This window comes from Panicum virgatum, chromosome 5K, assembly GCF_016808335.1.
Source record: "Panicum virgatum strain AP13 chromosome 5K, P.virgatum_v5, whole genome shotgun sequence".
NCBI lineage: Eukaryota > Viridiplantae > Streptophyta > Magnoliopsida > Poales > Poaceae > Panicum > Panicum virgatum.
Genome location: NC_053140.1, coordinates 60,234,454 through 60,256,684, shown reverse-complemented (window position 1 = coordinate 60,256,684; position 22,231 = coordinate 60,234,454). Strand labels below are relative to the sequence as shown.

At 52.9% G+C, this 22,231-nt stretch overlaps 8 protein-coding genes and 3 non-coding genes across 11 annotated transcripts; 9 read left to right on the top strand and 2 right to left on the bottom strand.

Annotated features, from left to right (window-relative positions):
- Window positions 1-379: 379 nt before the first annotated feature.
- LOC120709181 (zinc finger protein GAI-ASSOCIATED FACTOR 1-like) lies at window positions 380-4,717 on the top strand. Its single transcript, XM_039994726.1, has 3 exons — window positions 380-985; window positions 1,925-2,348; window positions 2,853-4,717. Exons 1-3 carry the CDS (start codon window positions 730-732, stop codon window positions 3,745-3,747), a joined length of 1,575 nt encoding a protein of 524 aa, XP_039850660.1. The 5' UTR covers window positions 380-729; the 3' UTR covers window positions 3,748-4,717.
- Window positions 4,117-4,199, top strand: LOC120710862. Its single transcript, XR_005690038.1, has one exon. It is a non-coding gene; the product is annotated as a small nucleolar RNA R41 (small nucleolar RNA).
- Window positions 4,298-4,372, top strand: LOC120710886. Its single transcript, XR_005690055.1, has one exon. It is a non-coding gene; the product is annotated as a small nucleolar RNA Z155 (small nucleolar RNA).
- On the top strand, window positions 4,480-4,586 carry LOC120710921. Its single transcript, XR_005690090.1, has one exon. It is a non-coding gene; the product is annotated as a small nucleolar RNA snoR100 (small nucleolar RNA).
- A 677-nt stretch (window positions 4,718-5,394) lies between the features above and the next one.
- On the top strand, window positions 5,395-6,926 carry LOC120709182 (probable esterase PIR7A). The gene is made up of 3 exons (XM_039994727.1): window positions 5,395-5,952; window positions 6,027-6,164; window positions 6,365-6,926. The coding sequence occupies exons 1-3, from the start codon at window positions 5,584-5,586 to the stop codon at window positions 6,650-6,652; spliced, it is 795 nt and encodes a 264-aa protein (XP_039850661.1). The 5' UTR covers window positions 5,395-5,583; the 3' UTR covers window positions 6,653-6,926.
- A 2,786-nt stretch (window positions 6,927-9,712) lies between these two features.
- LOC120710829 (esterase PIR7B-like) lies at window positions 9,713-11,259 on the top strand. Its single transcript, XM_039996400.1, has 3 exons — window positions 9,713-10,405; window positions 10,517-10,660; window positions 10,750-11,259. Exons 1-3 carry the CDS (start codon window positions 10,025-10,027, stop codon window positions 11,029-11,031), a joined length of 807 nt encoding a protein of 268 aa, XP_039852334.1. The 5' UTR covers window positions 9,713-10,024; the 3' UTR covers window positions 11,032-11,259.
- Window positions 11,260-11,667: 408 nt separating this feature from the next.
- LOC120710828 (probable esterase PIR7A) lies at window positions 11,668-12,808 on the top strand. The gene is made up of 3 exons (XM_039996399.1): window positions 11,668-12,071; window positions 12,138-12,281; window positions 12,356-12,808. The coding sequence occupies exons 1-3, from the start codon at window positions 11,685-11,687 to the stop codon at window positions 12,659-12,661; spliced, it is 837 nt and encodes a 278-aa protein (XP_039852333.1). The 5' UTR covers window positions 11,668-11,684; the 3' UTR covers window positions 12,662-12,808.
- Window positions 12,809-13,716: 908 nt separating this feature from the next.
- On the top strand, window positions 13,717-15,096 carry LOC120709179 (probable esterase PIR7A). The gene is made up of 3 exons (XM_039994724.1): window positions 13,717-14,332; window positions 14,468-14,611; window positions 14,704-15,096. Exons 1-3 carry the CDS (start codon window positions 13,952-13,954, stop codon window positions 14,992-14,994), a joined length of 816 nt encoding a protein of 271 aa, XP_039850658.1. The 5' UTR covers window positions 13,717-13,951; the 3' UTR covers window positions 14,995-15,096.
- Window positions 15,097-15,241: 145 nt separating this feature from the next.
- On the top strand, window positions 15,242-16,569 carry LOC120709180 (probable esterase PIR7A). The gene is made up of 3 exons (XM_039994725.1): window positions 15,242-15,740; window positions 15,853-15,996; window positions 16,104-16,569. The coding sequence occupies exons 1-3, from the start codon at window positions 15,360-15,362 to the stop codon at window positions 16,386-16,388; spliced, it is 810 nt and encodes a 269-aa protein (XP_039850659.1). The 5' UTR covers window positions 15,242-15,359; the 3' UTR covers window positions 16,389-16,569.
- Window positions 16,570-16,792: 223 nt separating this feature from the next.
- LOC120710314 (putative RING-H2 finger protein ATL61) lies at window positions 16,793-17,296 on the bottom strand. The gene has a single exon (XM_039995945.1). It carries the CDS (start codon window positions 17,294-17,296, stop codon window positions 16,793-16,795), a length of 504 nt encoding a protein of 167 aa, XP_039851879.1.
- Window positions 17,297-17,968: 672 nt separating this feature from the next.
- Window positions 17,969-22,201, bottom strand: LOC120709178 (psbP domain-containing protein 7, chloroplastic-like). The gene is made up of 3 exons (XM_039994723.1): window positions 21,759-22,201; window positions 18,751-18,973; window positions 17,969-18,500 (listed from the first exon to the last, which is right to left on the bottom strand). The coding sequence occupies exons 1-3, from the start codon at window positions 22,069-22,071 to the stop codon at window positions 18,185-18,187; spliced, it is 852 nt and encodes a 283-aa protein (XP_039850657.1). The 5' UTR covers window positions 22,072-22,201; the 3' UTR covers window positions 17,969-18,184.
- Window positions 22,202-22,231: the final 30 nt, after the last annotated feature.

Genomic DNA, 22,231 nt, shown 5'->3' with positions numbered 1-22,231 from the left:
TACTTGACTCCTCGCGGCTATTATACCATACTAGATTATAGAACACATTATTGTTACAAGGCTCCTCTCTCTCTTTCTAGATTAATCTATAGACATATACTCCCTCCATACTCAAAAAACCTGACGTTTAGGACAGCGACACGGTCTCCAAAACACAACTTTGACTTCTTATTTCTCTAAAAATATTTATCAAAAAGTGATATATGTATACTTTCATAAAAGTATTTTTCAAGACAAATCTATTCATATAATTTTTATATTTTCAAACTCAATAACTTGAGAGTTATTCATGATTTATATTCTCAAGGTTTGACTCAAACCTTGTCCTAAACGTCAGGTTTTTTGGGTATGGAGGGAGTACTACAATACCATGCGCATTCAAGTCAGCACTGACACACATACGGAAAAAGACAGGCATTAGCAGCACATCGAAAGGTAATAATTTGGAATGTGGTAAGGTGTGAGGAGCAGCATGGGAAAATGCCAAGGATAAATACAAGACCAACCCCTGCCCTCCCTTCTACTGTCTCCCAGAACTGAAGAACACACACGCTCTCTCCCCCGGCCCCAGCAAGAGCCCAGAAACAAAAGCCTAGTGATGTAAAAGGTATAAGTCTTCACTGCCAAATTGTTGCCCTGGTACATCCTTGCAAGTAAGTGTGTGTAGCTTTGATTGGAGCTTGTGCGCGTGCGCGTGCATGCAAGCTTAGTTGCTATATATTGCCATCCATGTCGGGAGCGGCTGCAAGGGAGTGTGCCGGCAGCTTCTCTTCTGTGAGCAGCAGTAATACAGCTAGCAGGGAGGTGGAGGAAGAGTTCTTGCAGCATCAGCAGCGGCAGTTCCACATCAAGCCGCTCCTCGGTAGCCCGCCGGAGATGGGCACCGACGACGGCGGTGATGATCTCCAGCGCGTCACCGGCCCATCGGAGGCGCCGCCTGCCCCGCCGACGGTGAAGAAGAAGAGAAGCCTTCCGGGGACACCAGGTGCGTGCGTCCGCGATAATTCTTACTGACGCTTAATTAGTTATGGTGACCTGCAGGCTGCAGCATCATATCAATTCACGTATATATGTAGTTTGTTCTTGGGGAAATCGATATGATGTTGGAGTAACGAATTCCTTCTAGCTATAATCCAGCCTGCGGTCTTTGATCTGTGTTCTTTCGGAAATCCGAACAGTAGTGGCCTCTCTATGATTGATAGGACAATTCAATTGCGACTGTAACTGTTTATTACTACTAGTCCAAATTTCCCTTTCAGCTAGCGAAGACTAGCGTGATAATTAAGATGACGACAGGCATACTGTAAGGGAATATTTGAACATCGCTTGTGGAAATTTGAGTAAGATAGACAGATCCATAACACTATTCAGAACACTCGTCTGGTTATGTAGTGCACAGGTTATGAGCCTTCTTAATTATACATTGAACATGAGAATCCTAGCTACTTGACAAACTATAAACTCCACAAAAAATAATGCAACGTTCTTCTTGAAGAAACTAAAAAGTAGCTGACAGTCCTTGCATGTCACTTTGAAATGTTTTTTTTACAGAGAATTAATTTATCAGATAGACAATAATCACCCCGTTCGGCTGGTGGACAGCCTCCAGCTTCTACAGTATTTTCCTCTCACACAACTCCAGCTCCAACCACCAGCCAAGCAATAGTGTTTTTCTCTCACACAACTCCAGCTCCAGCCTCCAGCTCCAACCTGCCGAACGGGGTGAATGTTATCTCCTGGATATATCAATGCAATTTGACAGCATTATTTTGTTCTAGCTAGCTAACAATAATGTTTAAATCCCACGAATTGGTTGAATATATGTACTGACGCCGCACGTCTTGCGTTGCAATTGCATTTGCGCTGCATGCGCCTGATGATGATGTATAACGAACGAACTGACGACGACGACGATGAATTGAAGACCCTAGCGCGGAGGTGATCGCGCTGTCGCCGCGGACGCTGATGGCGACGAACCGGTTCGTGTGCGAGATCTGCCACAAGGGTTTCCAGCGCGACCAGAACCTGCAGCTCCACCGGCGCGGGCACAACCTGCCGTGGAAGCTGCGGCAGCGCGGCGGCGCGGACGGCGGCGCCGCGGGAGGCGGCGGGCCGCCGAGGAAGCGCGTGTACGTGTGCCCGGAGGCGTCGTGCGTGCACCACAACCCGGCGCGCGCGCTGGGGGACCTGACGGGCATCAAGAAGCACTACTGCCGCAAGCACGGCGAGAAGAAGTGGAAGTGCGAGCGCTGCGCCAAGCGCTACGCCGTGCACTCGGACTGGAAGGCGCACGCCAAGGTCTGCGGCACCCGCGAGTACAAGTGCGACTGCGGCACCGTCTTCTCAAGGTCAGCCGTCACCTTGCATTTGCATTCTCTATCATTCTTCTGACGACCAAATTAACTGTACTCCATCGCCATCAGATTCACATCGATCACACGCATGCATGCATGGCGACACACACCAACACTAGCTACTAGTACTAGACTACTAGCTGAGGACACCGATCGATCTTAGTTAATTTTCAGACAAGAATGTATGAGCATGTACAGGCAACATGGTCCCTTGTGCGTTCATGCCATGCCATGATCGACACCAAGAGCTAATAGCCTCACGAATACTACTGCATACTAGCTCTAGCTGCGTGTGCTGGGCCACCTGACAATTAACTAGATTTGACAAGTCGTCCAACTAAATTCGGTCCCAAAGTCCATGTTCCAGTGTCGCCGGGCATACATTATACACTGTGCATGCTCGTACTACACAATTATTTGCAACCTGTTAATGTTCTCTACTGCTCATGTTGTTTGGTTTTTTTTTTTTGATAGCCATGTTGTTTGGTTGGCACGCAGGCGAGACAGCTTCGTGACGCACAGGGCCTTCTGCGACGCCCTGGCCCAGGAGAACAACAAGCTGGCGCAGCCCATGAACATGGCCACCGTGGCCTCCGCCCTCCAGGGCCAGGCGCACCACCTCGCGTTCCCGCCGTCGTCCCACTCCCACCAGGAGGCCGACGACGACCTCGACGCCGCCGAGGACGACGACTTCGACCTCGACACCAAGAGCCCGCAGCTCCGGATGCTCCCCGCAGCCATGTCGGACGACGCCGCCCCGCTCCTGCCGCCGCTCAGCATGGCCGGCTGCATGCTCTCCAGCCTCGCCGCCGCGAGGCCCGCGCCCTCGCCGTCGGCAGCAGCCTTCTTCGCCGGCGCCAGGATAGGGCTCGACGGGCCTAGCGATCCCAACAGAAGCATGGGCGGCTCGGCGACGGCGAGCATGTCCGCCACGGCGCTGCTGCAGAAGGCCGCGGAGATGGGCGCGACCACGGGCGGCGGCTATGGCGCGGGCTTCGCCACCGTCGGCTTCGGGCCCATGCTGGGTGGGCCTGACCGTCTGCCCATGAGTCCGTTTGGGCCTCTGAAGGCTCCTCCGCCGCCGCCGCCGTATGATGATGGGCTGCTGCCGTTGGGCCAGGCACAGCTGGTTGGGCTGGACGCAGGCAGGCTGTTGCCGGGTCAGCAGCTCTTCTACGGTGGTGGTGGTGGTGGGGTCGGCTCGATGACTAGGGCCATCGGATCGCGGACGCACGGCGGCGGCCAGCAGCAGACGACGGCGACGGAGCACCGGCGGCCCGACGGCCTGCGCGTCGTGGATTATCTCGGCGTCGACGACCACCAGAGGAGCTTCAGTGGTGGTGGTGGTGTGAGCCCCTTCGGGCCTCACATAGGTGGTGGTCCATGGGCCTAGATATCTTTGTACCACAAAATTCAGTGTACTGTGGGCCTGGATGAGATGATTCAGTGGGGAGGGGAACAAAAGGAACGAAGAGGCAAATTAATTGGGCCGGCCCACCAAGAAGATAAGGGTATTCTGGTAAATTCATGTCACCATATTCCGGAAACCCTAACCCCACAGACCACCCTTATATATACGACGGCTCTTTCCCCTCCCCCTGTCTGCCGCAATACTCTCGGCTGCGGCCACGGGAATCACAAGGTCTGGTCAAAAATCCGAGGCGACGGGTGCTTGAGTCCTCGTTTTGTTAGGTTTTCCACACTTTTTCTTTGGATTTTTCTCTTTTTCGTTCTTGTTTTCATTTGTTTTTGGATCTGATGATTGGAGGCTGTGATGACCAAAAAATACCTACCTATTTTCTGACTCCTGACGAGAGAAACCAATGGATCCTTCTGAGCCTTCCATGATCTATGCAATTTCTTGTCTATTGATATTGATTTGTCCTTGGATTTTTCTTTGGATCTTCTGCCGATGGGTTTTACGAAAACACAGGATTTTGCGCGGTTGATGTGATGATAAGCTTTCACAGAAACTCTAGTGTTGACCAAAAATTCAGACTACAATTATCTGATCACCTCCAAAATCTTGTTCTGTTTTTGCGCCTCCTGATTTTTTTTCACCCTAATAATGACAAGAAGAAATGCTACGATCTGTGCACAATAAGCCGATGCTCTGGATACTGAAACAGGAAGGAAGCATGGTAGTGTGTACGGAGATGGAAAGGTCTGCATGTCTGCTTGCTGTGATGCCTTCGGGCTTTGATCTAGCAGGCCTGGATTTGACCTACACACTCTTAACAGATTGCTAGAAAAGTATGAGGGTTGTTGAATCTGTCAGAATTTACGGGCCAATAGTTGCATATCCCAAATACCTGATGTCAAAGAGAACGATAAGTGCAACAGGCTAACTTTATATTCTTAACGAAAGATTATTTTTTCTTTTCTAATTGTATGCGAAGCCAGTTCTGAATGAGCACTCTGCAGAATTCCCTCTGGGCTATCCTTAGTCGGCGATTGGTGAAGAACTGAAGATCCTTCAGGCATGCAGTTGCAAACTTACAACTGTGCTTGAGGGGCAGACGGGCAGTGTCAGTCCAGCAACAATTTTGCTGCTGCACAATTGTAATCGACTCACCGTAAGCACAAGTGCAGCACTATACGAGCACAAGGGCCCAGGCCGAGGCCATGATTGATCACTCCATTCCGAATGCACTAGTCAAATTGACACACTATGCTTGGACTGGTCACCAGTCACCAGCTCCATCACTTTAAGCGATGGCGATCGAGAGCAGTGAAGAGACGGTTTGCAGTCAACTCATAAGACGGCTCAAGTTAGTCTTGCCATACTTTTCTGGCCACGAAAATTAACCACTTAACCTTAGGCAAAATTAGGCAAAAAAAAAGTCAATCTATGACATGTGGGCCAAGCGACTAAGAAATCAGACGGGCTAAGTTGTGGGGGCAACCAAATCAACCAGGGTCGAAATATTTCCATAGTTATTGCGCTTCGAAACAAAAATCCGAAGAGACTAATTATCCAGTGGACCACATGAGGCAATTTTAATTTAGATATGGTTGTCATGAAGAATCAGAGTGGGACTAGCTGACAGCTACTACTCTCGAAGAGTCGAAGTCTCGATCGCACTCCCATTCCCTGATTGCTGCAGCAGCGCCTCCTCCAGCGGCGTCACCTACCGGCTCACCGGCGCACGTCCGGGCTGAGGGCGTTGCCGTGTTGGCGAGGACCAGGCACCTGGCAGTCGAGGCGCCTGCTGAAGCTCCGGCAGCCATGGAGAGCAGCCGCGACAAGCACTTGATCCTCGTGCACGGCCTGTCCCACGGCGCGTGGTGCTGGTACAAGGTGGTGGCGAGGTTGCGCGCCGCGGGGCACCGGGCGACCGCGCTCGACATGGCCGCGTCCGGGGTGCACCCGGCGCGCCTCCACGAGGTGGCCTCGTTCGAGGAGTACTCGCGCCCGCTGCTCGACGCCGTGGCCGCGGCGCCCGACGGCGAGAGGCTCGTCCTCGTGGGCCACAGCCTCGGCGGGCTCAGCGTCGCCCTCGCCATGGAGAGGTTCCCAGGCAAGGTAGCCGCCGCCGTGTTCCTGGCCGCGTCCATGCCGCGCATCGGCAGCCACATGGGCATCACCATCCAAGAGGTTATCGCTAAAATCATTCTTGGTAACTCAGTGCTATGCTAACATCACCGCTAAATACCTTTTCTTTGTGCTAGTTCATGGAGACGATCGAACCAGGTTTTTTCATGGACAGCGAAACGATGCTTCTAAATACAGAGCAAGGACCTCGAGCTGCAGTTCTACTTGGCCCCAACTTATTGGCGGCCAGAGTGTATGATCGAAGCCCAACCGAGGTAACAAAACTACTTTGTCGCAAATTACGGTGAACAAACGTCATTATATTTTATTAATGATACTATATGTTAATAACAGAGGTAACCAGCAAACGAACACCATTATTTCCTTTCCCCTTGAATGAAAAACAAAAGAAATTTCTGTATGTGCTCGAGTGAATAGAGTTCTAAAAACTGACAGACATGCATCATCCGGGCAGGATCTTGAGCTAGCGAAGCTATTGTTAAGACCCGGCAGTCAGTTCATGGACGACCCAATGATGAAGGACGAGACGCTGCTCACGGATGGCAACTACGGATCGGTGAACAGGGTGTTTGTGATCGCCAAAGCTGATAGCAGCACCACCGAGGAGATGCAGCGCCGGATGGTGGACTTGAGCCCTGGCGCAGAAGTTGAGGAGATCGCCGGAGCCGATCATATGGCCATGATGTCCAAACCGAAGGAACTCTGTGATGTTCTGGTCAAGATTGCCAACAAGTACGATTGAGAAGGAGATCAATATATGAACGTTTCAGGCAGCTATTGCCTATTACTATTTGCAGCTGGTGTCGAGCTGTGGGTGAAGCAGAATTTGTAACTGAGAAATGGTGAAGTCACAGACGAAGATGATGGCCACACGTCACACAGACTGAGACTGGAGTTGACCAGGTATTCAGGTTCGGCAATTTTTCACTGATATACGGTGTATCTTTTATGTAAGCTGGGCTCAAAGCTCCAAATAAACGCATGTCTTTATCTTTGCCATGTTTGACTGTTCGTTCCTTCTTGCTCCATTAGTTCGTGCACTCCTCTGAAAAATAAATCCAGTTTTTTTTTCTTCGACGACGACAACAACAACATTAGCAGTACCTTCTCCGAAACGGATAGCAGCCAGCAGCAGCAAGCACTTCATCTTGATCCATGACATTAGGTGTCGTGAAATGGAATAAAAATATAAAATGCTTGCGTTTGCTTCCACCGTCCTCTGCTGACGGCTCCGTGTTTGAAATTAATTAGAAGTGGATGGATGTAACAACCACCACGCGGACAGTCCGCGAGGTGACGGCGGACAGTCCGCGAGGCGTCGCCCAGATATTTATTTGGATGGGCTTGGGACCCACTCGTCAATCCTCTCTTCTTCCTCTTCTCTTGCAGAGCCGAGCGGAGCTCGAGCTCCCGCGCCATCGTCGCCCCTTGCTTCGATCTCCCTCCTCCGTCCACCAGACCTCGATTCCTCGCGCAGGAACCTTCCTCGTCACCTCATCCACCTTCCCAAACCCCTAAACCGGCTTATCCCCGGCCGGAATCTTTCCACCACCGCCGGACACCATTGGGGGTGCTTGAAGCTTGCTCCACCGCCGATCCGCCTCTCCGGTCGTCCTCCACTCGAACCGACCGCGGGAATGGATTCGTGGTGAGTCCCTTATGCTTCACAGCCTTTTTCCCCTTCCATGACGTGTCGCCGGCGCCGGAGCACGGCCTCCGCCGTCGCCGCCGCCCTTGCTGCCGCCTAGGGCGAAGGTCAGAAATTAGTTATCGCGGACGGTCCGCCTGGGAGGCGCGGACGGTCCGCCGGTCAGGTTAGTTTTTGTCCAGAGACGATGTCGTCTCTGGGGGTTCGCAGGGGTGAACTGCGGACGGTCCGACACTTGGGCGCGGACAGTCCGCAGTAGAGTCTAGGAAATTGTCCAGAGACGTTTTCGTCTCTGGTGGGTTGAGTACTTGAACTGCGGACGGTCCGCCAGGGGTGGCCGGACAGTCCGCAGGTAAAATGGGAAAAAGTTCCAGAGACGTTGTTGCCTCTGCTGGGTTGGTAGGATAGTGCGGCGGACAGTCCGCCACTCGGGCGCGGACAGTCCGCAGGGTATTTCAGTTAAAGTAAACTAGTTACATTCTTGGGCTGCACTCATTTAATTCATATGCATACGTGTAGCATCCGCATCTGAGAGAGCCGTCTTTGAGGTGATCGCGGCACCACAAGAGCAAACGACGCAAGCCCAAGAGGAGAGGTGTGAGCACCCGGCCCAAGGCCCGTCTGGCCCCAGTGTTGAGCAGCAGGCGCAAGGCAAGCCCCGGTGCACATCCTAGTATTTTAAATTAAGACACCTATGTATGTTTCTACTACTTGTGCATTAAGTTCAGGAATTGTTTGGAACCCTAGTTGCATGATTCATAGGATTCCCGGAGTTATACTAGCATGTATAGGACGATAGTTGTGCTAAGCTTAATGTTACCGGTAGAAGACGAGTGGTCTCCTGCACTCGCGAGATGTAGGATGTTAGGAGTCGAGTAATTTCCGGTTACTCGCGAGATACGTTATTATCTTTATATAATTCAGTATGTGAGATTGGTTTCGAAACGAACATGGAAATGTGAGACCGGGCGGGGATGATGGATAGGTATGGCAGCAGGACAGGGTTCCTGGGTGTCTTAGCCCCGTCTGTGTCGATTAAGGACCGGTGGATGTGGCAGTGCTGATCGGGGATTGAACTGTACTAACCGCATGCCGGGAGTAGGAGGTAGTCGAAACCGGTAAGCCGAGTACTGCCTTGCTTCGAAAGTACATGAACCCGCACCCAACTCCTGGGGCGAGTCGAGTAGTCGCGGAGAATTGGGATGCATGTGTTTACTTTTGGTGGTCTCACGTTGAGCTCGGCTGACCATATGTCGTTGGGCTGGTTCCTGTAGTTCGAGGCGGGGAGGGGAATGGTTGGTATGTATAGTCCGACGGGGCAAATACGTGCCGTGTTGGTTAGGTCCACCTTGCAAGGTTAAATCGGATCGATTCGCCGTGTCTCGCGGTTATGAGGGCCTTGGTCTCTTTGTCACACCGTAGCAAAAATGTAGAATGTGAGTTAGGTATGTTTATATAAAATATGGAGCCATTGTTTTATTTTGCTTGCATCACCATGATTTCTATAGTAGGTCTTTGCAAATATTAGATAAGAGTTAGTTTATATAGAATCTGAGGCTAAAATAATGAAAGTAAGGAATTACTTTAGTTGCCTGTTTTCTGCAAAAGAACCACCAGCCAAAAGCCTTGCATGTCTAGCTATGTGGGCTAAGTTATACCCACTGGTCGGGTAAGCCTTGCTGAGTATTAGAATACTCAGGGTTTGTTGCCAACATTATTTCAGGAAACGCAGACACAGACTTCTGTCCCTGCTGCGCCAAGTTCATCCGCCGGGATGCAGAGGGATGGGTGGTCGTGGAGCCGGACGTTTAGTTAGGGATCTCTCTAGGGCTCACTTTTGGTAGCTGTAGGCCCCGTTCCTCTAGACGAACCAGGATTTCAGTATTGAAAAGTTTGTGAATTATGTATTTATTCAAACTTGGTTTGTAAAACTTAAGGTCAAGTTCTATGTATATTTGTTGTATATTCAAATATGTGTCGTGCTTGTACCATCTGCGCCCACCTTCGCGTGGGACTATCGGTGATGTTTCGATCGGGACGTGGGTTGCGAAAGGATCGCCAAATTAAGCCGTTAAGCTAATGAGCCTGATGTGTTCAAGTGACGGCCATTACGCTTAATTAGAGTTTTAATTTGGCGGTTCCGTCACAATGGATCAGCGAATCCTGATCCTCAATTATTAAACGCGCGCATTACCGACTCAATATAGAACTGTCCATTATTCAGTCAGTTGATTCCACAGACCACGCTTGCTGCTGCTTCTTCTTCTTGCAGCAGAAGATGAGGCGATCAACTTGAAGGAGATTAGGAGAAGGAACACGCTGAGACGATTAATCTCTTGCCCGTACACCATCACCACTTCTATATAAACATCAAACCCTTGCAAGGCCGTGAATCCAAAGCAGACAGCATCCATCGATCACGAACCCCACACGGCCACACCAGCACGTACAGCAAGCAGATCAGCAATGGAGAGCGGCGGCGGCGGCAAGAAGAAGCATTTCATCCTGGTGCACGGGCTCTGCCACGGCGCGTGGTGCTGGTACAAGGTGGCCACCGCGCTCCGGGCCGCGGGGCACCGCGTGACGGCGCTCGACCTCGCCGCGTCGGGCGCCCACCCGGCGCGCCTGGACGAGGTCGCCTCGTTCGAGGAGTACTCGCGCCCGCTGCTGGACGCCGTCGCCGCGGCGGCGCCGGGCGGCGAGCGGCTCGTCCTCGTGGGCCACAGCCACGGCGGCCTCAGCCTCGCGCTCGCCATGGAGAGGTTCCCGCGCAAGGTCGCCGCCGCCGTGTTCGTGGCCGCGGCGATGCCCTGCGTCGGCAAGCACATGGGCGTCACCACCGAGGAGGTACGAGCTGACACGTCACAGACTGAGACTAGTAGTCGTTATGGGAGCATCAACACATATTTAATTTATTATAAAAATCACATATTTAATTTACTAAGTTTTTTTTGGCAGTTCCTGCGAAGAACTGCTTCTAAAGGCCTGCTCATGGACTGCCAAACGGTGGCCATCAACAGCAGCAACTGCAACAATGGAGTAGCAATCGTGATGGGTCCAAGATTCATGGAAGAAAAGTATTACCAGGAGAGCCCAGCAGAGGTACACGACGTCCTCTTGATTGTTTAGGCATCTGTGCTTATTTGTGACATGATCAACACCTGCGGTTTGTGCAACGCAAATGATTGCAGGACCTGACCCTGGCCAAGCTGCTGGTGAGGCCTGGCAACCAGTTCCTGGAGGACCCGGTGATGAAGGACGAGGCGCTGCTCACGGCCGGCAACTACGGGTCGGTGAGGAAGGTGTACGTGGTGGCCAAGGCCGACGGCTCCAGCACCGAGGAGATGCAGCGCTGGATGGTGGCCATGAGCCCCGGCACGGAGGTGGAGGAGATCGCCGGCGCCGACCACGCCGTCATGAGCTCCAGGCCCAGGGAACTTTGCGACCTCCTGCTCAGGATAGCCAACAAATAAATACGACTACAATATACGAAGTCTAATCTTGTGGCTTGTAGTAGCTAGAGCCCATCTCGTGATTCGTGAACATAAGCAGCCAGCTTACACGCTGAGCGCTGTCGTTATGGAATAAGATGCTTGCGCTTCCTTGGAATTTCAGAGCGTTTCTCGCTTCAATTGTTTGATGTTGCATGGAGCATGACTGGATCATATCAAATGAAACAATTAGAGCGTACTGTTGCAACATTTATTTGAACTATTTACAACATTGAGAGTAAAATACACGAGCAGTCCTCGAACTTGTCTCGTTGTGTCATCCCGATTCACAAACTTTCAAATTGTATCATTTTTATACCTAAACACTATTTGGGACTCATTAGAGGTCCTAACGCTGTTTGTGACTTGGCATGAATACTCGTATTTTTTAAAAAAATTATTCTAGAATTTAATCGGCGCTATTTTCAAGTGATAGGCACTTGAGATTCAAGAATATGCAGTCACAGCCATTTGGATGGTGGAGTGTGCGTGCGTCAGGTGGCGCCAAAAAGAACAGACCCATGTGAAACGGGCTCCTTGTCCGTGGCAAGCGATTCCTCTAACAGAGGACAGGACGCCTCTTGGTGTTGTTCTTGCCAAAGCTTGCGTTGACTTCACCATCCAAAAGTTGAGGGATGGAGGAGATCGGCAAGAGGCGGCGGCATCATCAGCACCACTTCGTGCTGGTGCACGGCGTCTGCCACGGCGCCTGGTGCTGGTACCGGGTGGCCACGCTCCTGTCCTCGGCGGGGCACCGCGTCACGGCGCTGGACATGGCCGCGTGCGGCGCCAGCCCCGCGCGCGCCGAGGAGGTGGCGTCCTTCGAGGAGTACAGCCGGCCGCTGCTGGACACGGTGGCCGCGCTGCCGCCGGGGGAGCAAGTGGTCCTCGTCGGACACAGCTTCGGCGGGCAGAGCCTCGCGCTGGCCATGGAGAGGTGCCCGGACAGCGTCGCCGTCGCAGTCTTCGCATCGGCCGCCATGCCCGCCCTTGGGAAGCCCATGGCCTTCGTCCTCCAAGAGGTATACTACTGCATTTACGAAAAAGCTCAACATCGCCGTTGACAATGATTATTGCAAATATGATAGTTTTCTCAAGAAACGGGGCCAGATTTCTACATGGATTGCAAATACGGCGCCAGCACCAATCCTCAGTCTCAGTATCCGGTGGAGACACTTCTGCTAGGGCCGGAGTACTTGGCCAAGAGATTGTATCAGCTCAGCCCTCCTGAGGTAGGTGACAATAGCCAGATGGCCACTGGTAGTGGTTCCTGACACGCATATCCCTGACAACAAGTGCGATGCAGGATCTGACCTTGGCAATGGCGATGGTGAGGCCATCGCAGTGGTTCGCAGACGATGTGGTGCTCAAGGGGAACGTCCTGACGGCGCAGGGGTACGGCGCTGTGAAGCGGGTGTGCGTCGTTGCCGAGGACGACGCGTCGTGGTCGGCTGACTTCCAACGGCGGATGGCGTCGTGGAACCCCGGCGCGGAGGTGAGGGGTTTGCAGGGAGCTGATCACATGTTCATGTTGTCAAAGCCAAGGGAGCTCTCAGAACTGCTCGTGGAGATAGCTGACAGGTACTGCCGACAAGCACATACACAAACCTGATCGTACACCCATCAGCAAAAATTATGGCCTTATGTCAGACAAAGTTTGCATCTATGTCATGTAATAATATTAGATTATCAAGGCCTCAAGGCTGCAGTGGGGAAAAACTGTGATATGCCGACCCGGTGTTGCTCTGGTTTATTGTTTGGACTGTGCTATGCTATAATTCGTAGGGGAATTCTAATTTACGGCGGTCGATCTTCCAACCGTCTTTTTTCCTTTTAAGTTATTTTTTATCATTTTTTGATAAAAGTTTTATGGAGAAACTTTTCAAGAAAAACATTTGGGGAGAAAGGAAAGACACTTTGATGAGAAAATGTTTGAAAGAGAAAGTTTTGAGAAAAATTGAAGAAATTTTTTTCATCCAAAACAAAAATTTTGAAAAAAAATGTAATAGAAAATGAAAATGAAAAAAAAACACCGCTACCCCGAAAGTTTGCCATCCCCGCGCGCGGAGCTCGCCCGATTGTAGATTTGTTTGGAGCAGCGGAGAGAGGAAAAGGGGAAGGGGAAAGAGAAATGAGAGAGGTGTGAACCAGGGAGAATGGAGAATGGAGATCAAGAAAAAGGAAAAGGTCGTGGGAACCATGGCGTCCAGCCGCGTCATCGACCGTGAGGAAACGGTCGACAGTAAAATCAGCATTGGGTGATTTGTATCATATTGGCAGTATGCATAAATTTCAACTAGTATAAGGTGGCCACCGTCATGACATCTGCCTCCCACCACTTTGTCCTAGTGTACGGGCTCTTTGGTGAAGAGGTTATGTCGTTATGGTTTTTCATATGGCATGAGGAATAGGCAGGACGGCTATACAGATTTGATCACTAATATTCCCTTCAGGCCTTTTTATAAGGCATAGTTTGATATGATATGGTCTTCCAAATTATAGTTTGATCATTCATTTATTTATATTATAGTTGTTATGATTATAAATTTAGAATTATTGGATAGTACATTTGATTACAAATCTGTCCATATCAAAGTTGTCCTATAATAGTAAAAAAATGGTGGCCAAATTATTGGTCAAAAATTGTAAAATTTGAATCTTAATATTCACGCGAACGCCTGGTGGAAGAGTAAGGCAGCGTAAAAAGACGAACTGACAAGGTTCCATACGGTGGAACCTGTCTGCGCCGGGTTCGAGCATGCGTGTGTGATCGTGGGGTCGTCAGGCAGAAGCGCGAAAAAAAAAAAACAGAGCCAAGTGAACCGGGCTCCATGCTCTTGGTGCTGTTCTTGCCAAATCTTGCGTTGACTTCACCGTCCGTGGTGAGTTCAGGCCTTCAGGGATGGAGGAGATCGGCAAGAGGCGGCGTCAACACCACTTCGTGCTCGTGCACGGCCTCTGCCACGGCGCGTGGTGCTGGTACAAGGTGGCCACCGTCCTGGAATCCGCCGGCCACCGCGTCACCGCGTTCGACCAGCCCGCGTGCGGCGCTAACGCCGTGCGCGCCGAGGAGGTGCTCTCGTTCGAGGAGTACTCCCGGCCGCTCCTCCGCGCCGTGGCCGCCGCGCCGCCGGAGGAGAAGGTCGTCCTCGTCGGGCACAGCTTCGGCGGGCACAACCTCGCGCTCGCCATGGAAGCCCACCCGGAGAAGGTCGCTGTCGCCATCTTCGTCTCCGCGCCCATGCCGGTGGCCGGCCGGCCCATGTCAGCGGTCCTGGAACAGGTTCAGATTGCTCCTTTCTGTATCGGTGATATATATTTACAGCAAGTATCAAGGATCCCAAAAGGAATACAAAAAACAAAAAACAATCGATTCTTATCTGAATCACTTTCTTCTTTGATGTTCCACGAACACTAGCATCTCCAAGGAGATTCAGCGCCGCATTTCTTCTTGGATTGCACATTTGGAATCGTGGAGACAGGCTCGGAGAATCCAGCGGAAACATTCCTGGTCGGCCCCGAGTGGATGTCACGGAGGATGTATCAGCTCAGCCCTCCAGAGGTAACACAAAGTCTCTACTCCTGATTGCTTGTTAACCATGAACGACAGGGTACTGAGACTGCGAGTTGCTGTGGCGACGCATTGCAATGCAGGATCTGACACTTGCCAGGTTGCTGGTTAGGCCGGCGCAGATGTTCCTCAGGGACGAGGCCATGACCGGGGAGAAGGTTCTCACGGAGGGCAGGTACGGCGCGGTGAGCCGAGTGTTCGTCGTCGCCGAGGAAGACAAGACGTGGCCGGCGGAGGAGCAGCGGCGGGTGGCGGTCTCCTGCGGCCCCGGCGTGGAGGTCAGGGCCATCGGTGGAGCTGATCACATGCCCATGTTCTCGAAGCCAGCGGAGCTCGCGCAACTCATCATGGAAGTAGCGGAAAAGTACAGTTGATCGGGAGGAAGAGAGATTAATTTGAAAAGGAATGAGAGCTGAGAGAGATTTTTTTTTAAAAAAAAACTGGCTGTTCAATCATTGAGACAGACATTGATGCTATCGATCTACCGACTCACAAAGTCAGAACAGGACAAGTCAGGAATCAATTGCCTATTAGCCAGTCAATATTCGTCTCCGACACAACAGGACAAGTCTGAATAAATAAATAAATTACTTTTTTCAGTGGAAAAAGAAGAATTATTTTCACCACATGTCCTCTTCTAGTCTTCTTCCTCCGACGAAGTGTTCTCGCGAGCCTTATCAAAATAAAAGAAAAGTGTTGTTGCGAGCAAGCCGCCCTGATCCCTCTAACCGCAGCGATCATGGAGAGCGGCAAGCAGCAGCGTCAGCACCACCACTTCGTGCTGGTGCACGGCGTCTGCCACGGCGCGTGGAGCTGGTACAAGGTGGCCACCGCCCTGTCATCCGCCGGCCACCGCGTCACGGCGCTGGACATGGCCGCGTGCGGCGCCAGACCTGGCCGCGCCGAGGAGGTGCTGTCCTTCGAGGAGTACAGCCGGCCGCTCCTCGACGCCGTGGCCGCGCTGCCGGCCGGGGAGAAGGCGGTCCTCGTCGGCCACAGCTTCGGCGGGCTGAGCCTCGCGCTGGCCATGGAGAGGTACCCGGACAGCGTCGCTGTCGCGGTCTTCGTGTCGGCCGCCATGCCCGCCGCCGGGAAGCCCATGACGCTCGTCTTCCAACAGGTAACAAACTAAAAATTTAACCAAGGCCGAGCGTTGTTTCAATTACTCAGAAAGGACAAGAAGCGTGGCAGATTTCACCCTATTTCAATCTAACCATGATTGCCTGGACTAGTTTTTGCAAGAACAACAGCGGCCAGAAGATTTCTACATGGACTGCAAAATCGAAACGAGCGGCGATCCCGAGCACCCCGTGGAGACCCTTCAGTTCGGGCCACGGTACCTGGAGCAGAGACTGTATCAGCTCAGCCCCCCTGAGGTAGGTAACGATGGCCACTGCCCACTAGCTTGCTAGTTGGACATGACGCATCCTTGAGATGATCTGTCTCGTTCTGCTTCCTCTGTCTGAATGATGGCGCGGTGCAGGATCTGACCCTGGCGATGGCGGCGGTGAGGCCGTCACGGTGGTTCCGGGAAGACGCGGAGATGAACGGCGCCGTGCTGACGGCGGAGCGGTACGGCGCGGTGAGGCGGGTGTGCGTCGTCGCCGAGGAGGACGCGTCGTGGTCGGCGGAGTTCCAGCGGCGGATGGCGTCGTGGAACCCCGGCACGGAGGTGAGGGGGTTGCAGGGAGCTGACCACATGCCGATGCTCTCGAAGCCAAGGGAGCTCTCGGAACTACTCATGGAGGTAGCCGACAAGTACAGCTGAGAAGCAATGTATATCTTTTTTTAAATCCGAATTACTCTGCAGAATGGTGTTCAAGTATGAATGTCAGAATCATTGTCCCGGAAAAATTGTCACGAGGAGTTTGCATCTGCATTATTTTCATGAAATAAGATTTAGAATGTCCAGGCATTTGTTGCAGAGGAAACTTCAGACATGATTGAAACATCAGACAGTAGTTGTCAAAACGAAACCTGCGGTTTTCGATTGCATGGACTTGCTACTGTATTTGTTGCTTAGTACATTTTGATGACTTATACTATACAGATCAATTTGTAAAATCATACGAAGTTGAAAATGGAACCGCTAGAAACGCTCGCACTCGCACATGCCGCGGCTTGAAACAGAGGACATGGCCGGCCGGTGCGGTGAACCAAATAGCAACATGCTCACGGATCACATGGCGGTGCTGGCGAGTCATCATGCAGCTCGGTGGGTGGGTCTGGATCATCGCCGTTGAACTCGGCGACACGCTTCCGCAGCTCCGGGTTCAGATGCTTGGTCACGTTCCCCCGGCACAACGGGCACGTCGGCTTCTCCACGAACCACTTGGAGATGCATCGCCGGTGGAAGGCGTGCGCGCAGCCCGGCAGCTCCACGGGGACGCCGCCATTGCTCGCCTCCCGCAACGCCTCCAAGCAGATGCTGCACTTGCCGTCATTCGTCGGCGCCGCCTCCTCGCACGCCGTCATAAGCACCCTTGGCGCGCTGTACCAGACGTGACGGTCCACCGTCAGATGCACGAAGGCGCTGGTGTGGTCGCCGCTGTCGCGGCCCCGCCCCAGGTGGGCGACGAGCTGCGGCACGACGTCCTCGGGCAGGATCGCCTCCCACTCGCCGTCGGTGAGGTCGAGGTCCCGCAGCGGCCGGATCGCCCTCAGCAGCCGCCGCATCACGCCGCGGACGCCGTCCTCGTCGCCCGGGATGTCCCCGGGCTGTAGGTGCGCTCACGGCCCCGCCCCGCCCTGATGTACTTGGTCACGACGCATGTCAGCTGCGCCGAGAACTCGGGCTGCGGGGGCGTGTCCAGGCATGTGGATATATTTATGGTGGCGGTGGTGGCCTCGACTCGGCGCCTGCGACTCCATCGCTGAGGCTGATCGGTCGACGCCGGCCGGCGGCAACGACGACGTACGGCCGACCGAACAGGTAGCTGCCGATTATGCGAGTTGCATTACTGCCGGCGCGCCACATACTCTATATATATCGTGCTCGCCGCGGCGTTCGGACAATCGGACTCGTCTTCGAGACGGCGCTATCGCTGACGGATTTGAGATTCCGAGTGTCCGATTGCAGAAACATATAACTACCGACACCGAGTCCGATCGACGCTAGGCGTCCGCGGGCCTCATTGTTTTTAGTAACTTGGGCCGGTCGATGGTCAGCCCAGTTAATCATCAAATTGCGCAAAACTTGCTTGGCAGTTAATGGTCTATCCACAATATTACTACTTCCTCTGCTGTGTGGCACTGCAGTCTGCAGCTCAAAATCTGACCCTGGCTATCAGTTAAGTGGTTTGTCAGGTACAGGTGCTCAGTTGTCATTCAGAAAAATGGTGACACAAGTTTGGATCGACACAATGAAACAGTATTTGATTCTCTAGTCAATGCATGCAGAAGAAAACATCAGACATGATTGTAATTCGTGACAACGGCATTTATGATACATTTCTCCTAGCCTATAAATGAAACCATGATATCAAAAACGACATGCTTGTGAAGTTACAAGCTAGTCAAAAAACTAAAAACGCTCACTGGGTACAAAACTGCCCTTCTGCTATATCAAACATCGTTCACTAGGCTGAAGGAATCCGCCATTGCAAAGAACTCCTTCTGAACCGCTTTCCATGACGACTCCGGTGCTTGCGCGTTCATGGTGTAAAGCTTGCCGTCCCTCGCGCAGCAGACCGCAACATTGTGCCGTCGGAAAGAAGGGCTCTCGACTCGGAACTCTAGCTTGTAGTATTTCACATTGTCCGCGTCTTCTCTCAAGGCAGCGTCAATAAGCGTCGCGTTGATATCTGGGCTTCGCCTTGTCCTCGCAATCCTTCTGAGCACCACTTCTCCCACTTCTTTCGGACCACCAAAAGCCTCGATCCTGTGTAAAACAGTTCATTGCTTGTTTAATGGGAAAAAAACTACATTACACCTCAGATTGATGGTTTCTGTAAAAAAAAAGTTCTACTAGTTAAGAGTCAGCATGTGTGGCAATTTTTCAACACAAGCTTAACTGATGCTCTTTAATTTCTGTGTCCCGCTGATCGTTATATGCAAACTAAAATACGATGTTTAAATAAGCTTTGGAGTTTGGAGGAGCCAACTGCAATTGAGAAATTGAGTGGACTTACGAGAAGTCTTGAGGTACTGGCGACACAATGACACTGACATTGAGCTCCCCATTGGATCCCGGGGGCCCAAATGCTGCCACAGGCTCACTGATGTTCCGAGGTCTAGAAGACAATCTCCCACTTTTCAGGGGCGGGGGGTCCAGTGATCTCTGCAATTCTGCTCTCTTTACTTCCCTATATAGCAGAGTCTGATCTCCTACCCAACTTGACGGATAAATGAATTCTGCATTTTTCAGAGACCTCACAGTTAATAAACTTTGAATGAAATAGCCTGCGCAGTGTTGCTTATAGACAGACACTTCACATAAGTCTTCTTATTAGCACCAGTTTTAATACAAATATTTTAAAAAAAAAAACATCAAGCTTATGGTACCCTGTTCCTCAAGGGAAACATGTAGCCAAAAAAAATCTTAACCCATTACTAGTTAGGAATCACCCACAGATGACAGCAATGATTGGTTGTGATTACATGGAGCCTAGGTGGCATGCCATTCCTGGTCCTAAATGTGGCACAAGATAGCCCATGATCTACACATACAACACCATTGGAGGCATGACATGCAGGTTGGATATAGTAACTAGCAGCACCAGGGACCACTTTTTGTAGCCACTCGTGCCTTTAGCCAATTTGGAATATATGAAAATATGCATACCAGAGGTGACCAGCTTTTCTTAGTTTAATAAGATGTTCCCATTTGAAAGGAAAAACATGAAGACTGGAGAATCGGAGGCCTCAGAGCCAAAATTGTTTTGATTCTTGATTCAGGATTCAGGAACATAGGCCAAAGAAAAATTCACTTCTAGAAGCATATTTCATATTTCTTTGTCTCCGCTCAATTGCTGGGAAGAAACTATAGTTCTAAATCAAATGAAATGAGGTATTAGAAAACTAATTCACCTTCAGTCTGATTAGCAATTAAGCAAAGGTGATCTAGGATCTGTATACTTTTTCTGTCCTCTTAATTTCTGTAGGTGGGATGTGCACACGAATAACTTGGCATCCTATTTCTGTGCATTCCTGTGGGGAAGAAAGTTGCTAGTTGACAACAACGTGCACACCCGAATTAATTTCGTGGCTGATGGCAGGCGGCGTCACCTCTACCTAATGTGACCTCAGATTTTTTTCCCCCTCCGGTCAAACACTGCAACTAAAAAGACATTCCAATGTATTCTTCGCCGTGTGAAATTGGTGATCGGTATCCACTAGGCCAGGTCACCATGAATCAATAATAATCATGTTGATGTAAAGACGTGAAGTGCGCGGTTGACTGGCGGGCAGGTAGTAGGTCTTTGTTTTTCTGAAAGATGATTAGAGTGGTTAGCAACATAGCATTAAGAAACGCTAAGGTTATGTGTAACAACACGTTTTAAATTCAGAGCAGTAGCTCAAAGTGACTCAGGAGGAGGGGGTTTTACATTTTTACCATTATAACGAATGGCATTTATCAGATTATCATCTTTATATTGGCACCTACAACTATACCAGCAGAGAGAAGTTTAACTTACAATTTTACCACTTTTGCACATGTGGCAAGCCACGCAGGCATGACACGCTGGCACCCAGTCAGCTCGCTGGTGTCAAATGTCCTTCCTACCCCTGACCTGCTCCTCTCTCTCCCCCTCTGACATCTGGTCCTACACATCGTCTCACTGGCAGGTGGACCCCACTCATCAGATTCATCTCCCACCTATGGTAGGAGACACCTCGAAGGCGGCGGCCATGGCGAGCGCGGCCGCCAGCTGCGCGCGATGGCCTCGCGCTCGGCGGCCACCATGGTGTCGCGTCCTCCCAGACCTGCGGCCGCTCCGCCGGCCTCGCCTCCTTGGCCCGCGGCGCGCCCCTCCGGCCTCGCCTCCTCGGCCCGCGGAGCGCCCCTCCGGCCCTCCTCAGACCTTCCTCGCCGGCGCGCCCCTCCGGCCCTCCTCGATGGCGCCTTTTCCCTCCTGGCGGCGGAGGGACCACGGCGGCGCTCGGCTGCGGCAGAGCGACTCGCGAGGCGGAGCGGAGGCCGGCCGGGCAGTGCGAGGAGCGGCGCGGCGGACGGCCCGCACGGCGTCCGCAGCGGCTCGGGGTGGCCCACGCGCGCGGCGGCGGCGGCGGCTCGGCGTGCTTGTACTCCCTCGTTCCTCCCTCTTTGGTGCCCCTCTCTCGTGGCTATGGCGGCGGCCGGTGACGGCGGCCATGGCGGCACGCAGCGGCCAGGCCATGGCGGCGGCCAGGCCATGGCGGCGGCCAGGCCGCGGGGCGAGCGTGCGGCCGCGGCGGCCTGCGCACGGTGGCCTCACGTGGAGGAACCGCCCCTCCACGGCGGCCCTCCTCGCACCGGCAGAGGACGGCGCGCGCGCAGGGCCCCTGCAAGGCCTCGTGGCGTGCGTCCGCGGCGGCGTGCGTGCGTCCGCGGCGTACGGCGGCGAGCGGTGGCGTGCGCGCGTCCGCGCGGGGCCATGGCGAGCGGCGGCGACCAAGGCGATTGGGGAGAAGGGGAGGGCGGACGGCAGCAGCGCGCGCGTCACAAGGGCGGCCACCATGGTGTCGCGCTCGGTGGCCACCATGGGGTCGTGGTCGGTGTCGTGGGGGATGAATCTGACGAGTGGGGTCCACCTGTCAGTGAGACGATCTGCGTGACCCAGCTGTTGGAGAGGGAGTGAGAGAGAGGAGGTTAGGGGTAGGAAGGACATTTGACACCAGCGAGCTGACTGGGTGACAGCGTGTCATGCCTGCGTGGCTTGCCACATGTGCAAAAGTGGTAAAATTGTAAGTTAAACTTCTCTCTGCTGGTATAGTTGTAGGTGCCAATCTAAAGATGATAATCTGATGAGTGTCATTCGTTATAATGGTAAAAATGTAAAAACCCCGCAATAAACGCTTCATCTCAAGTTCTCATCTAGACAAAACAATTGCACGCAATCAACCACCCTCAATTCAAGCAAATGCAAATGGCAATTGCCGAGCTGACAAGATGGGGAAGAAGAAGAGGAAGAGGAGCAGGCGAGATCGGCGCGCTTACCGAACCCATTGTCGGAGTCGAGGCAGCGCGTGAAGCCGCCGACGGGGTAGAGCACGTCGAGGCGGAGCGACCTGCCGAGCTCCGGCGACAGGCCCAGCAGGAAGCTGGTGACGCCGCCGAAGTTGGCCCCCACCGCCGCGGCCGCCGCCGTCGTGCCCCCCACCACGAGGCGCCGCCGGAACACCGCGGCCAGCGCCGCGAACTCCTGCGCCGGCGACGACGAGCACCGTATGCCGGCGCGCCGCGGGCCGGCGCGCGAGGGCGCCCCGCGACCGCGGTGCTGGTGGTGCCTCGCCACGGCCGCCGTGGCCATCGCGGGGGTGCGGGACGGGAACCGGCTCGGCTGTTCTGGCTGGCCTTCGCGCTGCCTGCCTGGTGCCTACTATGCCTACGCGTGTGGCCTTTGTCTCGACGGGACGCGGCCGAGCAGAGGCTGGAGGTGGGGTGGCTTTTTCTTGTGGTTTTCACGGCGA